Source organism: Phaethon aethereus (assembly GCF_964289735.1).
Source record: "Phaethon aethereus genome assembly, chromosome: 18".
In the NCBI taxonomy this organism is placed as follows: Eukaryota; Metazoa; Chordata; class Aves; order Phaethontiformes; family Phaethontidae; genus Phaethon; species Phaethon aethereus.
Window position 1 is genome coordinate 12,869,141 of NC_138594.1, and position 15,664 is coordinate 12,884,804.

Sequence of the window (15,664 nt, forward strand, 5' to 3'; positions counted from 1 at the left end):
AAATGCTCCGACACCCGAGCAGAGGTACCGCGCTGGAAGAAGCTGAGCTCCTCTGTGCCGCAGCGACCAGCCGCATGGGTCCCCGTCACCCGAGGTGACATTTGTGCCATCCAGACTTAGTCCGCTTGAGCCGTGCCAAAAGGGGATTTTGCTTTGCAGTCGGGGTGCTCCCAGCACACGCAGGCGGCTCTCCCAGCACACCCCAGCTCAGGGCACAGCAACTTGACCATGTGCCCAGGATTACACCGGCTCCCCCAGATCAGACGGCACATTTGCGGAGAAGGCAGCACCGAGCCGCGGCTTTCTGGATCCCAAACTAACACTCTGCATCCCGGACTGTCCTCCTCAAGGTCACCTGAACATCCCTATCCATGTCCTCCTCCTGGCTCGGCAGTGGCAGAGAAGTTTTTAGTCAATTCTGGTTTTATTTTGCTTTACAAGCTCCCGGAAGACAAGTAGGCAAATCATCACCAACAGGGGAGACAACCGTCCATTATAACCCGTTTTACCAGCAATCCTGGTCTCGGAGAGCACCGTGCACACTCCCCAGAACTCAGATGACTATCGGGGATCTGCAGCTAAGAACCAAAACAGCATGATTTGAAGCAACTACCTGCCTCCAACAATGCAGGAAGAGGTTTGCTGGCTCTGACAGAACACAAGGGAAGTTTCATTAAACCCAGCAGCCCAGATTTCAGAGCGGAGATAAAGAGGAAGTTAAGTTCTGCTTGCCTCTACCCCAGTGCTCAGAGAACCAGCCCATCCCTATCTGCAAGAGATCTACATCAAAGACACAGTGTTTTAAACAGAAATCCCTTAGAGCAAGAGAAGTATTCCATGATCAGAGCAATGTCGCTGTCTGAAGAAATACTTCTTACAGGGAGGAGGAGGAGAGGAAAAAAAAAAAAAGTACAAATAGGTTTCAGAACCGGCTGCTCCGCATCCTACTTTTCCTCCTACACAAAGCCAGCCTGCCAAAACCCAGAGAGCCCGCGTTGCTCCTGAGGTTCCCCGATGCCGGTTTTGCAGCAGAAGCCTGGCTGAGGCAGGAACGGCCCCTCGTCGCAGTCAGCCAGGAGGACTTCGCAGCCCATTCAGGTTCCCTCTCCAGGCACAGCCAGCCTGGGCACGTCGCCTGCTTAGCTCCAGCACCATGTCCCACCACCACGTCCCACCTCCACCATCCCACTTCCACCCGTGCGCAGGGAGCCACAAGTCGGCCACGGTCCCTCCCGCTGAAGGGCCAGGTCAAGAGGTGGTTTCTCCTCCAGCTTCTCCGAGGACTCTTTGCAAAGACAGCAAGCACACACATCTCTAGCACTTCCCCTGTCTGCAGAGGGAGGAGAACATTTCTCATTATTAAACCCTTTCCGGTAAGGACGAGATAAGAGGCATGGCCAGTCACACTGCCAGTCAAGCGATGACAACACTGCCCAGCTGGGAAGAGAAAAGCTCCACTAAAAACTCAGGGGGATCCTGTTGCCTGGGGGTAACACCCAGCAAACCCCTCCTCGGCCCGGGCAGCCGCACAGGGTGCGGGGTCGAGCGCAGCCCTCGCAGGGGCATACGCCAGCCCCTCGTCAGGCACAAGGCAAAGAGCTACAGGCACAGCTGGAGTGAACCAAGCAAAGAAGAAGATAAAAGTTCCAGCCTCTGGTGCTTTTGCCACACCACTGCCGCCCACAGACTCGCCCACTGAGCAAGGACCTGTTCCCAGTGAGCCCAGCAGCCCTAGAAGCAACCGTGGCACAGTCTCCTGGGGGTCTCTGGCACCTTCCTCTGAAAGAGTCGGTCCTGGCCAGGCAGCATCAGCGCAGGGCTGCAGTGACGCTGGGTGACACCAGCGGCTCGCCAGCACCTGCTTTGGCAGCTTGGGCCCATAAACACAACCTAAAATCCTTCAGAATTTGCAGCTCGTGAGTGGTTTATGCAGCAGCACCTTCCGCCAGCAGGAGCCTGCCACCGCAGGTTTCCTCGCCAACATTCCCCTCCAGACACTGCAGCAACCCCAGAAAAATTCCCCTTTCCTACTCCAAGCACAGCACGTGGAAAGAAGCTGGAGGAAAAGCAAACGCTCGCAGGACTTCTGCGTCACCAGCCGAGCCACACCTCTGCCGCGCAGGGATGACTCAGTGCTCCTGGCAGGGTGACGCAGTGACCGTGGCAAGGACAGCATCGCACCGTGCCGGGGCAGCACCCGAGCCAGCCCCCAGCCAGGGCAAACACCCCGCCATGCCCCGGGACCTCCCCGGCCACAGGACAGTGGCACCAGCTGCTTCGGGAGACAGCGATGCCACGGCAAGGGGACAGCCCAGCCCACGCTGTCCCCAGCAGCATCTCCCCGACACCACTGAAGTGGCTCCAACTTGGCTTGCAGGGACAAGGGTGTGTCTTCCAGAGAAAAACAGCTCGGAAATCAAACCACAGAGGAAAAGTCCAGAACGGGCAATTCCTAACGCAAGTGATTCATTTATAAATGATGGCCTGAGAATCCACTACAGCAGACGAGTTGAATTATTCACATCGTTAGCAGGTTGCAGTCACATTCCAAGAAAGCTTGCTAGGGAGCAAACCGAGCTTTGCAGCATTTCATGTCACCCACCGTGGCAGGCTCTTGCTCCGTGCAGCTGGGTTTGCTTCAGGCTTTGGGAACAGCAGAAGACCTGTGATCTCCAGAGCTGCAAACAGTCAAACTGCACCTTGATCAGTGGCATCGCAGCATCTGGGGGTGCACCGGGAAGAAGGAGTCCCACTCCACACACAGCCTCGGCGTTACTGCATGCTGCAGGACAGATCGCTCACGCTGACAGGTTTGTGGTTCACTCCAAAACCTGGCAGCATCACCCATGCTCCAGGTGCCAGCTACACAGCTGGGACATAGCGAGTGGAGCCTGGCAGAGCCCTGCGCCCCACTGCACCCACCACACACCCCAGGAAGATGCATCTTCCACCCAGAGCACATCCCCTGGGCTCTCAGACACACTCCAGCACCTGAAGGAAAATAAACGTGATTTAACAAGTCTGCATGAGCCTCCACCTGCTCCCCAGCAGCTGGGCAGCGGGAGAAGGTCTACATCCACAAGCACCAATATGATTTCAAGCCACACAGTTTCATGTCTTCCTTCAAGAAGGATGCAATAAGCCCCACATTTCATGTTCACCCTTGATGTAGAGCTGCAGTGTCTTCATTTCCCCTTCTCCCAAGGGTTTAAAGCACCCATGCTCTGCAGGAGAGCAAGATGCACAAAGCAAACTATGCACATTAGCCTCCAGGACAAGGACTCTCCTGCCCATCTTCATCGCACCAGTGCTCCAAGAGGAATGATTCAGAAGCCCAAGGAAATGAGAAGAGTTTAACTCACGAGAGCCAAATCCAGCATGGGCAGCTCGACGCCCTCGTGACCCTCCTCGTTCCACCTCCACCCTCACTGAAGAGGCACCGAGACATGACAAGACGTGACCAGCACCACACCATGCTCTTCCCTGCCCCACCTGCACCTCAGGCAATTATCCAAGAAACACTAACTCGAGCGGGCAACCAAACGAAGCGTGGCAGAGCTTCAGCGGTGTCGGCAGGAGAACACAGGCAGAGACAAGGAGTAGAAGGATGCTGTACTTACCCCCGCGGCGAAGCCTAAGCTCCCATCTAGGATCCGCCTCTGCAAACAAAAAAACAAAAAACACACACACAAAACACACCATTTACTCATGGCAGAAGCGGCGCAGTGCAACACTACCACAAACTGCGCAGCGCGGGGAAGCCAGCTGCACCGCTGCCACACTGACATAACTTTCTTCTCCCCATCTCTGCAACCCAAGCGATTTCTGTGCCTTGAGGCAAGAGCTGCACTCCTCACACAGAGGAGCCCACCATCCTGGGTGATGGCATCCCACCATCACTGACAGCCTACAGCATGTCCTGGCTCCCTCCCCAGTACATCAAACCACTGATGCCACCCGGACCAGGTTCCGGCACATCCACCGCCCAAGCCAAAATGCTCTGAGGATGCAGAAAGGTAAATCAGACTCTCCTGGTCATGTCTGCACACTGCCCTGCATTTCCCTCTCCTTGAAAATTTTGATTCCTCTAGCAACAGGCCCCCGTAAACTAAGTCATTTGTCTGCCAGTAACCCAGCATGTATCCTGCCCACTTCACTCCCGGTGCAGTTTTTCTTCTTTAGCACATTGCCCTTCCCCAAGAAAGCCAACGCGTGACTGCAAAGGGAATCTCACTTTGCAAAAAACTCCTGAATAAATCATCACAAGAGAGGCATAAATAATAAATTCATCGGGGCAATTTTTAACACAACAGCATGGGGGACCTCTAATTTTGGAATACAAGATGACTTAATGATCAGCACTTTGCTCGTTCTGAGCACGGGCTGGCCCGAATCCTGCACCAGAGAAAGTAGGTTACAGGAAGAGAACCTGCTGTTCCAAACACAGAGCCCTGCCTGCGGCTCTGCCCCATCTCCCGAATGCCGTGAGCTGTGCTACAGCACATACCACAGCCTGGGGTCGGGAATTTGATTTACTTCTCTTCTGTGTTGACACGCAGGAGAGAAATGAGCTGGATTTTTCCTCCTCCTGCCCCAGGACCTCCCAGGGCCAATGTCAAGTCTCTCACGCTCGGGCCCAGGCAGCCAAGCCCACCCGCGAGCACAGCGCAGCCCTCCGCCACGGACCCCGCTCGCTTCCTGGGACAGAGGACGTGATCCCGGCACCCACCTGCCCACTGGAAAACACGAACACCAGCGCCGAGCCGGCCGCCGTCAGCCCCCAGGTGAGGAAGGTTCCCAGCACCGACTGGATCACCGGCCCGTGCCCCGGGATCATGCTGACCTAGGAGAGACAGGGTGCGTCAGGAGAAGCGCCTGGTGTTTAAAGATGGAGAATACCACCCAAATTCCTCCCTGGTTAATGGGGGAGCACCACCCAAACCCCTCCTCACCAAAGGGGACAGAGTGAGCTTAACCATCCTCCCTGCAACATGCAACACCTCTCTAAGCTTCTCTCTTCCCTCTAAGTAAGGCCTTGCAATTTAATCCGAGCTCAGAGGAGCAGGAGGGACCAGGGAGGGATGGGATGCACCACATCCCATTCGGTGTACAAGCCCCTGCTAATTTTGGGCAGAGCAGCTCTGGAGAAACACGAAGAAGATGCACTGAAACCTCGCCGAGCAAGGGGACGCTTCGTCCCACACCCCCAGGCAGTTCGAGGTACGCGCGTGTCCCACATCTTGGTGGCATTTACTTGTGCCAAAAACCAATTTTACTCGTGCTGAAGGTGAACGCCCTCATGGCGCCCGGCTCCCCTGAGCCATGGGCACCCCAGGACCATGCAAAAAGGGGAAGGAGCCCCAGGACAGGGAACCAAAAGACGGCTCTGGGCTGTGCCCGAGGGGCCGCCGATGACCAGGGGAGGGTTACCCCGGCACGCCGTGCTCCGCGCACCGGGAGCGGCACTGCTAAGAAAATACACACGTGTGCATAAACACAGGCATATAAATATACCAAAATACACATGTATTTCTACAAAAATGTATCAAAATACACACCTATTTGTACATTTATATACAAATATATAAGAAATACACACACTGTGGCCTTCTCCCCCCTCGAAGGCCCTCCTGGGCCCCCAGCCTTGCCCCAGGGCCGCTGCCAACCCCTGCGGGGTGGGTGCCAGGGGCAGACCCCCTCCCACAGCTGTCCAACTCCGGGGAGAAGGAGATACGCACAGACCGCCCCCCCCTTACATGGCGCGCCCCCAGCACCCCGGGCTCGCCCAGCCCCCAAGGGGAGGGAACCCCAACACTCCAGCGGGCCCCCCCAAACCCTACCGCGGGCCCCCCGGCGCTAGTGCCGGCGCCCCGGAGCCCCAGGCCTTACAGCCGACAAGCTGAGCCCAGGAATCCTGCACAACCCGGGACCGGAGCCCCCCGGCACCCCCGGACCCCTGCCCCACTCACCGCCCGGCGCTCCCCGCCGCGGCCCCACCACCACTTCCTGGTGCCGGCACACGTGTCGCCGCCGCCGCCCTGCCCACCACCGCGCCCGTCGCCAATGGGAGCGCGGCGGGGGCGGGCCGCCCGCGGCTCTGCGTTTCGAGAGGGCGAGGCGGCGGGAGAGCCGTGCGGGCGGGCGGGCGGTGCGGGCGGGCGCGGCAAGGCGTGGGGGGAGCTGGCACGGCCTCTGCCACCCCCGCGTACGGCGCAGCCCCATCGCGCTGCAGGGTGATCCCGGGTGGGCTCCCCGCTGGGCTGCATAAAGGCAGCTTCTGGTCTTTGGATTGGGGTGCCCTGAGAGCGTTCCTTCCTGCCACCCAGCAGCTCACGAGCATGGCCCCGCCATTGGTGTAATGAGCTGTGCCCGTGCAGCGCAATTAGCCGTGCTCATTAACGACCAGAGGCTGCACCGTAATGATCAGCACATGGCAGCCTGCTGGAAACAACTCCACCCATCACCGCTGGCATACATCCCCAGCAGAGCCTTTGGAGGGTGCTTCGGGCATCACTGTGTCCTCTCCCGCCCAGTGACGTCCCCTCAAAGCATCATCATGGGGCACACCATGGCCAAGCCTGCAGCCCCGGCTGGGCTGGAGGCAGAAGCAACTCCAGCAGCGATTCCCCAGCGACGTTGGCAGGAGGGACTGGGGCTGACGCCGATGGCCATGGGGCAGAGGGAGCCAGGCCAGCCTCGGGGCTGGCTGGTGCCTCGTGCTCGTGCCACGCCAGAAGGTGCAGGGGTGGCAGAAGGACACATCCAGCTCTTCTGCAACATGACCCTTCTTTATTAGAGCGTTTATCTTTCAAGAGTCTTTGATCAGCATCCCCTGCCACAGCTGGGAAAGGTCAAGGCCATTTGAAACCTCCCTGATTTAGGATTTAATCAATCCCTGTAATTGCCTGCACCCTTCATTAGCTTCGATAACAAGGCAGATGCAGTGTGAGGTGCCAGCTGGGAGGGATGCGGGGACAGAGCAAAAAGACTCCCCCCGCCACCCCGGGGTTCCCCGGCCAGCCATGACGAAGGCACTGGCAGGGCCGGGGCCAGCTGGTGAGCCAGCGGGGCTGGCCGTGGGGCCACCGCTGCCACGGGAGCCTGCCCTGCGTGCTGCCACGGGCTGGGGGCGGCTGGCAGGGATGTCCCAGCCCGGGGATGTGCGGACAGCCCCGGGCAATGGGGGACAGTCATGATGGTGGTGAGGCTCCAGGCAGAAGCATCAGCAAAATCCGCTCACCACCCCCCTTCCCCAGTGTCATTTCTGCGAGTGGGGACACCTCCATGTCCCCTTCCCCAGGACAACAGGGCTGCCCCCGCAGCAGCCGCTCCTCCTCCTCCCGCCGGCCTGCACCATCCCGCCCGTCCTCCGCAGCTCAGGCCTGGTGAGGGACGGGGACAGGGTCCAGTCCGGCCCCTTCCCCGCGCCGGGCAGACAGGCAGTCACCCCTCCCGCTGCGCCCCGGTGCAGGCAGGCAAAGGCAGCGCCAGGAGGGCTGGCAGCTCCTGCGTGGCCCCTGTCTGCAGCGGCGCCAGGGAAGGATGAGACCCGTGGTTGCAACCGTGCGTTACCTGGAGTCCCTAAAATGCATTTTAAAACAACAAAAGGGGCACAAATTCTTGCACAATCCCTCTCGTTAAAGCGGATGAGACGCTACAAGGGGCAGCACCGCAGCCCCCCGCTCCAGGGAGCCCTGGGGCCACCGGGCAGCCAGGACCCAAATCCCTTCATTTTGCTGCAATAAAGCTTATGGCCGGGCTCTTTCCCAACGCAAATCCATCCGTGTCAAGCTGGGACAGCGGATGGAGTCAGCCTGGACCTGCACTAAGGCGGCCGCCGAGCCGAGGGGACGAGGACATCCAGAGATGTCCCAGGGACGGGGCATGGGAGCAGCACGGCACCGCAGGCAGCGCCAGGCAGGGCCAGGCAGCGGCACGCCATCTCCATCCCATGTCTTATGTCACCTACTAGTCACAGGGCACAAAGTGACAGCTTTACGCTTCTCTCCTGGCTTTAGGCTCACCGTAAGGGATGGAAACGACCTGGTACAAGGCCGGGGGAGCGCAGAGTCCCGCCGGCACTGAACCACGACCTGCGGCTGCTTTGAACGGGAGGGGATGCGAGTAGCAGTGGATCGGCACACGCTGTAACTAAGCCTGACATTTCAAGCTGGTGCAAGAAGCCTGACTGCCAAAGGCAGAGTACTGTTAAGTCTCGATTTAATGTGTGCAACCCTCCAACAAGCCAGGCACAGCGGGGAGAGACACAGGCAGGAGCAGAGGTTTCGGTCCGTGGTTGCCAAAGGCTCATTAGCGTCAGGGGTTTAGCGATATGATTCACGGGGAATGTGTGCAGCAGTTTTCACCACAGCCCGGTCCCGGTACCCTTGGTGGAGATCAATAAACTAATTACGGAGGCAAATAATGGCAGGGGGAGAATGGGAGAGGCAGGAGCAGGAGGAAGGAGCTGTCTGCAGGGAGGACTGGTGGGAACGGGAGGCAGCCCTGGGGAAGGAGCCATATGCGGAGGGTGCGGGTCTCCCCCGGCAGAGCCTCCAACCCACGAGGGAGAAATGCAGAGAAACCTGCATCCTGCGGGGTGAGAAACCTGCATCCCGCGGGGTCTGGATGCTGCGGGGCGTGCGGGGATGCTACCGCCCGCCCTGACCGCAGGTGAAGGCGCCAGCACCTCTCCCTCCCCATCAATCACTGCTGCAGACGCTGCCCGATTAGATCACATCGTCCGGCAGCAACCAGCCTGGTTCTGCCCTGCCTCGGGGTGTGGGGAGATGGTCCAGGCCTGTTTGTCTGGCTAATCAGCAGAAAGCAAAGCCTCCCCCCGTCCCAGGCATCCCTGTAATTGAGGCAGGCAGCCTCCAGCCGGGCGTCAGCAGAGCCACCAAAGCTGCTGGTGCCTGGTGGCCGGAGGTGGGAAGGGAAAGGGCAGTGCCACCCAAAGCACCCATGGGAGAGGAAACACCACAGTCATCTCTGCTTGTGCTGGCCCTGTCCCTACGGCCACAGGGCACAGCGGGGTCCCTCCGAGGGCAGCGTGCTTGGGAGGAGCGGGTTTGGGCACGGCTGCCCTGTGCACGGAGGCAGAGCTGCTCGGTGCCGTGCAAAAGGGGAGATGCTCCCCAGCAGTGCCTCCGGCTCACTGCTCTGCGAAGGCGATGGCCGGCCCTGGGGCTCCCCGGGCTGGCACGGCACCCTGCACGCTGGGAGCGAGGACCGTGCCGGGGCCAGCGAGGCTGCGTGGCATCACTTCACTCCCTGCGAAGGTCCTTCCCACCCCACCACGGGACACTGCAGCCCGAGACCCACGGGAAAGGAGACGAGAGGAAGCTTTAACCCCCAGGGACCTCTCCCCAGCACAAACAGGGTCCGGAGGGATGACCCAGCATTTTTGCCATCAGTCATTAACAGAGGTAACGGGAGAGGCCGGCAGAAAGGCTGTGGGCAGGGGTACTCCTGAGGACAGCAATGGACAAGGCTGAGACAGGCAGGGCGTGCGCAGGGACCCCCTGGCACCCACTTGGGACCCAAGAGTGGGTGACCGGCCCCACACCCCCCTATCTCTCCCCAGCAGTGTGGGGTGGTTGCAGCATGCAGAGTGCCGGAGGAGCAAGTTGTGGGGCGAGTTGCACTCGGGAGCAAATCCTTCCCCTCCTGACTGCTGGGGAATGGCAGCTGCCTCCCAGTTCCCCCAGTTCCCCTCCTCCATCAGAGAGCCCCACCAGTCCAACACAGCCTCCTTCATTCCTGCAAAATGCCGGAGCCCTCGCTGCCCCCCCTCCACGTATCGGGGAGAAAGGCCGGCTCACCCTACCCCTCCGTTGGCAACCAAACCCCCAGCTCCTTACAACACTCATTTCCAGCACAGGGGTCAAAAGCACTGTTTTCCACGGGGAGTCTTGCAGAACAGCTGGGAATGGATGGCAGGAAACTTGGAAGGACTTTAAAAACCGCTTTGTGGTCACATAATCCCCATGCTTTTCTCCCATGGGTTATATCGGCCGTCGAAGCCATGTGGGAAGAGGCCATGCATTTCTCCTATATCCAGCCCTGCCAGTAAATTGCTTTTCAGCAGAGTGGATGCTTCGCAGGCTAAAGGACAAAGAGGAGTTTATCTGCCAGCACCAAACCAGCTGCTGGGGTAAGACAACGTCTCTCCAAACCAGGGACCACCCAGAGGTACAGATCAGACCCTATACTAGGCTATAATGCAACCCTAAATCCAAGCAGAATAAAAAAAATATCTTCAAAAGGCTCAAGCACGCTTCTCAATTCAGCTAGCTGCTGCTGCACTTGTCACTGGATGGATATCAACTCAGATCAGCCTCTTAATACACCCTGGCCCATCATTTCATTAGTTTTGGGGTTTTTAAATGAAGATCACAGAATCACAGAATCACAGAATCACAGAATCACTAGGTTGGAAAGGACCTTTAAGATCATCAAGTCCAACCATTAATCCAGCGCCACCATGTCCCCTAAACCATGTCCTGAAGCGCCACATCCACAAGTTTTTTGAACACTTCCAGGGATGGCGACTCCACCACCTCCCTGGGCAGCCTGTTCCAATGCCTGACCACCCTCTCAGTGAAGAAATTTTTCCTAATATCCAATCTAAACCGCCCCTGGCGCAACTTGAGGCCATTTCCTCTTGTCCTATCACTGGTTACTTGGGAGAAGAGACCAACACCCTCATCGCCACAACCCCCTTTCAGGTAGTTGTAGAGAGCGATAAGGTCTCCCCTCAGCCTCCTCTTCTCCAGACTAAACAACCCCAGTTCCCTCAGCCGCTCCTCATAAGACTTGTTCTCCAGACCCCTCACCAGCTTCGTTGCCCTTCTCTGGACACGCTCCAGCACCTCAATATCCTTCTTGTAGTGAGGGGCCCAAAACTGAACACAGTATTCAAGGTGCGGCCTCACCAGTGCCGAGTACAGGGGCACAATCACTTCCCTACTCCTGCTGGCCACACTATTCCTGATACAGGCCAGGACGCTGTTGGCCTTCTTGGCCACCTGGGCACACTGCCGGCTCATGTTCAGCCGGCTGTCCACCAGCACCCCCAGGTCCCTTTCCGCCGGGCTGCTCTCCAGCCACTTCTCCCCAAGCCTGTAGCGTTGCATGGGGTTGTTGTGGCCAAAGTGCAGGACCCGGCACTTGGCCTTATTAAACCTCATACAGTTGGCCTCTGCCCATCGATCCAGCCTGTCCAGATCCCTCTGCAGAGCCCTCCTACCCTCCAGCAGATCAACACTCCCACTCAGCTTGGTGTCATCTGCAAACTTACTGAGGGAGCACTCAATTCCCTCATCCAGATCATCTATAAAGATATTGAACAAGACCGGCCCCAGAACCGAGCCCTGGGGAACACCGCTTGTGACCAGCCGCCAGCCGGATTTAACGCCATTCACCACAACTCTCTGGGCTCGGCCATCCAGCCAGTTCCTCACCCAGCGAAGAGTAAACCCGTCTAAGCCACGAGCCGCCAGTTTCTCCAGGAGAATGCTGTGGGAGACGCTGTCAAAGGCTTTACTAAAGTCCAGGTAGACAACGTCCCCAGCCTTTCCCTCATCCACTAGGCAGGTCACCTGGTCATAGAAGGAGATCAGGTTGGTCAAGCAGGACCTGCCTTTCATGAACCCATGCTGGCTGGGCCTGATCCTTTGGCTGTTCTGCAGATGCCCTGTGAGCACTCTCAAAACCAACCGCTCCATAATCTTCCCTGGAACAGAGGTCAGGCTGAATTCACACAGCTCCCTGGCCCCTGCATCCAGTGCCAGCTACCCACGGAGTGAAAGCAAAGGGCAGAGGGTGGCTGAAGCCCTGATGCTCCGCAGGCAGCCCTGAGCAGCCCCGAGCAGCCCCGCAGCCGGCAGGACGCACGCCGGGATCCCCAGGTTCACCCTGCCCCAGCCGCCTGACGCTCCAGCCCCCGGCACAGCTGGCGGATGATGCTCGGCACCACGCTGGGTGCTGGGAGAAACCTCTGCGAGCCCGGGCTGGGGGCTGGCCTCGGTGCCGGGGCGAGGGGGGACCGCAGCACGCCGACCTGCCACGAGAAAGGCTTGCCGATTGCAGGGGCTGTGCGCTGAGGGACCCCAGGGAGGGACGTGGCAGCATCACCTATTCAGGGAAGAAATTCAAGGAGGCAGCGCTGGAAATGCGCACAGCAAGGCTTTACACAGCCCTTCCTGCTGCCGGCGACGGCTGCCGATGCGGCTTCGAGGGAAGGGGACGGTCAGGACATCCCTCCTGGGCACAGGAATCAGCGGAGAGAGGATAAAACAACTGTGAAAAGGTCACGAGGCATCAAAACCCTCTCCTGTGCCACGCTGGTGTGCTGTGCTCCTCCCTGGTGCTGGGGAACGTTTCTGCTCTGCCTCCACCTCTGCCTGCGTTTCGAGCCAGCAGAGCATGGCAGTGATGCCCGGGTCCACGTGCAGGCACGCTGCCTGGAGCAGCATCCCAGGGAGCTGCCCTTGGGGCTTGCACAGGTGACATGTGATGGGACACCCCAACCCCAGTGGGCAGCACCCCACAGACGCCCGATCTCCCATCTGCGCCAGCCAAGCTGTCTCCTTCCCTATCCTCTCTCCTCACGCACTTTTACTGGGATATTAATTTCCACATCATTTATTTCTGGAGAAGCTTTTTCCAGCCTCCTAGAGATTTATGAGGCTGATCATGATTCTCGCTCGTGCTCCAGGACCTGCTGTCTTCAGATCCACCTTGGGAAGTGGATGGCCCAGTGCACATGAGAACCTCCCAGCCCCTCTTGCCACAATCAGCCGCTTGGCTCCGGGCTCTTTGTTCCAAGTCACTCTTAATTTCCTGCTTTCTATTGTCTCTCTGATAAGTGATGGAAGGGGGGGGGAGGAGGAATAGCTATTATTTAATTGCTTTCAAGAGCTCAAACAAAGCAGAGCAGAGGTTATCTCCCCCAAACCTCTCTTTTTTGGTCTTCCTCCTCCAGTCATTACTGGGTAACTGCAGAGGGAGAGGCTGCGGCAGTAGCGTTGTGCAAGCCCTCAGAGACCCCAAAGCTGTGGGCAGTCACCGCATCACCCTCCCACCTCCCCCAGGCTGTGCCAAGCCAGCAAGGACCTGCCTTGCCTTGCCTTGGGTGGCAAGGTGCAAAATCCTGGGGCCAAGCTACTCCCAGCTTCCCGGGAGACTTTGGGACTCTCAGACACCTCTTGGGGGTCTCCAGCGGGGCCACAGTGTGGCCACCACGCTGCCATCGCCCTGCCCTGTCCCTCCCCTCTGGTGGCCCTAGAAGCATCAGGAGAAGCTGAGCCCCTCGCACCTTCACTGGAACCAAAATGTTGCTTCTGCAGCAGGAGCCAGGCAGCAAGGTCAAGGTCATGCGAGGAAGAGGAAGGAACCAAGGGGCGCGTGGCCAGAGCAGCACCCAGAGCCATAGGCAGCCGAGGTGCCCTGCTTGGCTCGCCGGGCGCGGGCAGGGCAGGCAGCACGGGCAGGGTGGGCAGAGCAGCGCGGGCAGGGCAGGCATCACGGGCAGGGTGGGCAGCACGGGCAGGGTGGGCAACGCGGGCAGGGCGGGCAGCGCGGGCAGGGCGGGCAGCACGGGCAGGGTGGGCAGCGCGGGCAGGGTGGGCAGCGCGGGCAGGGTGGGCAGGACTGTCCCCGCCCCGGCCCCGCAGAGCCGCCCCCCGCGGGGCGGGGCGCAGCCGGGGCGCTGGGTCCGGCGGCGGAGCCGCGCCGGGGACGGCGGGTGCGCGGAGAGGTGCGGTGCGGTGCGGAGAGGTGCGGTGCAGTGCGGAGAGGTGCGGAGCGGAGCTGTGCTGAGAGGAGTGGAGCGGAGCTGTACGGTGCGGTGAGGAGCGGTGCGGTGAGGAGCGGTGCGGTGAGGAGCGCAGCGGTGAGGTGCGGTGCGGTGGGGAGCGGAGAGGTGCCGAACGGTGCGGAGCGGTGCTCAGCGGTACGGTGCGGCGGGCGCTGCCGGCATCTCCCCGCTGCCCACCGGGCCGGGCCGGGCCGGGCCGGGGCGCGGCGACGGGAGCGGGTGGGCGGCGGGGCCGCGCTGCGGGCAGCGCCGGCCCGGTGCCCCCGGGCGGCTGCACGGCGGGGAGCGGAGGGATGGGCCCCGGGGGAAGGGCTGGCGCCCCCCGAAAGGCGAGGCAAGGGACAAGGTTGTCCCCCGGCGCTCGGTACCGCGGGCGTCGGTCGCACCCAGCGGGGATCCACGGGCTGTATTCGGGGAGTCCCGAGGACGCCGGTACCGGCTGTGGCGTGCCCAGCGCAGGCTGCCCGGCGCCGCACGGATTCCCGACGGGAGATGGGGGCGGTGGTTTGGGGAAAGCCCCTCCGGGGAGCATCTCTCCCATGGAGCTTGGCAGCAGGATGGGCAAATGGTCCCCGGGAATCCCTTAATTTCTATGTGTTCTCTGATTTCTAGAATCTTCTCCTCTATCCCCCGAGCAAGAGAAGATGACATCTCGGCGCCTCTGAACCAGCAGTGCCCAGGGACCAGCAGAGCCATGGAGCTGGAATATGAGCTGCCCAATGCCACCGCGTTCTGGTTCTCCCCAGCTTCCCCCTTTGACAACTTCTCCGTGGAGGCACCCACCAATGCGTCGCAGAATGCCACAGGCCAGCACTTTGACCTGACCAGCAACGCCATCCTCACCTGCATCTACTTCGTGGTCTGTATCATAGGGCTGTGCGGCAACACGCTGGTGATATACGTCATCCTTCGGTATGCCAAGATGAAGACCATCACCAACATCTACATCCTCAACCTGGCCATCGCAGACGAGCTGTTCATGCTTGGTCTGCCCTTCCTGGCCATGCAGGTTGCCCTGGTGCACTGGCCCTTTGGTAAAGCCATCTGCAGAATTGTAATGACGGTGGATGGCATCAACCAGTTCACCAGTATCTTCTGCTTGACGGTTATGAGCATTGACCGGTACTTGGCTGTCGTTCATCCCATCAAATCTGCCAAGTGGAGGCGGCCCAGGACAGCCAAAATGATCAATATGGCCGTTTGGGGCGTCTCCCTGTTGGTGATCATGCCCATCATGATTTATGCTGGGGTGCAGCATAATCATGGCAGGAGTAGCTGCACCATCATCTGGCCAGGAGAGTCAGGTGCCTGGTACACGGGCTTCATCATCTACACCTTCATCCTGGGCTTTCTGGTGCCTCTCACCATTATTTGCCTTTGCTACTTGTTCATCATTATCAAAGTCAAGTCCTCGGGCATCAGAGTGGGCTCCTCCAAGAGGAAGAAGTCTGAGAAGAAAGTCACCAGGATGGTCTCCATTGTGGTCGCTGTCTTCATCTTCTGCTGGCTCCCCTTCTACATCTTTAATGTCTCCTCAGTCTCCGTCCTGATCGTGCCCACGCCTGTCCTCAAGGGCATGTTCGACTTTGTTGTGGTCCTCAGTTACGCCAACAGCTGTGCCAACCCCATCCTTTACGCCTTCTTGTCCGACAACTTCAAGAAGAGCTTTCAGAACGTCCTCTGCCTTGTGAAGGTCAGTGGCATGGATGAGGCGGACCGGAGCGACAGCAAGCAGGACAAATCCAGGCTTAACGAGACCACAGAAACCCAAAGGACCCTGCTCAATGGTGACCTGCAGACGAGCATCTGAGAGGAAAGCGGGGTTGTCCTTCCTTCGCTCTC

At 59.4% G+C, this 15,664-nt stretch overlaps 2 protein-coding genes across 2 annotated transcripts in view; one reads left to right on the forward strand and one right to left on the reverse strand.

The window, feature by feature from the left end:
- The window catches only part of SLC39A11 (solute carrier family 39 member 11), a gene marked incomplete at both ends in the record, with an annotated part of 95,860 nt that extends 91,023 nt beyond the window's left edge, over window positions 1-4,837 (reverse strand). The window contains 2 exons of the mRNA XM_082008232.1: window positions 3,621-3,659; window positions 4,730-4,837. Of these exons, the coding sequence (XP_081864358.1) occupies window positions 3,621-3,659; window positions 4,730-4,837 (147 nt within the window). The remainder of the gene's footprint in view (window positions 1-3,620; window positions 3,660-4,729) is intronic.
- Window positions 4,838-14,516: 9,679 nt separating this feature from the next.
- Window positions 14,517-15,632, forward strand: SSTR2 (somatostatin receptor 2; the record flags this gene model as incomplete). The annotated part of the gene is made up of 1 exon (XM_082008019.1): window positions 14,517-15,632. The coding sequence occupies one exon, from the start codon at window positions 14,517-14,519 to the stop codon at window positions 15,630-15,632; it is 1,116 nt and encodes a 371-aa protein (XP_081864145.1).
- Window positions 15,633-15,664: the final 32 nt, after the last annotated feature.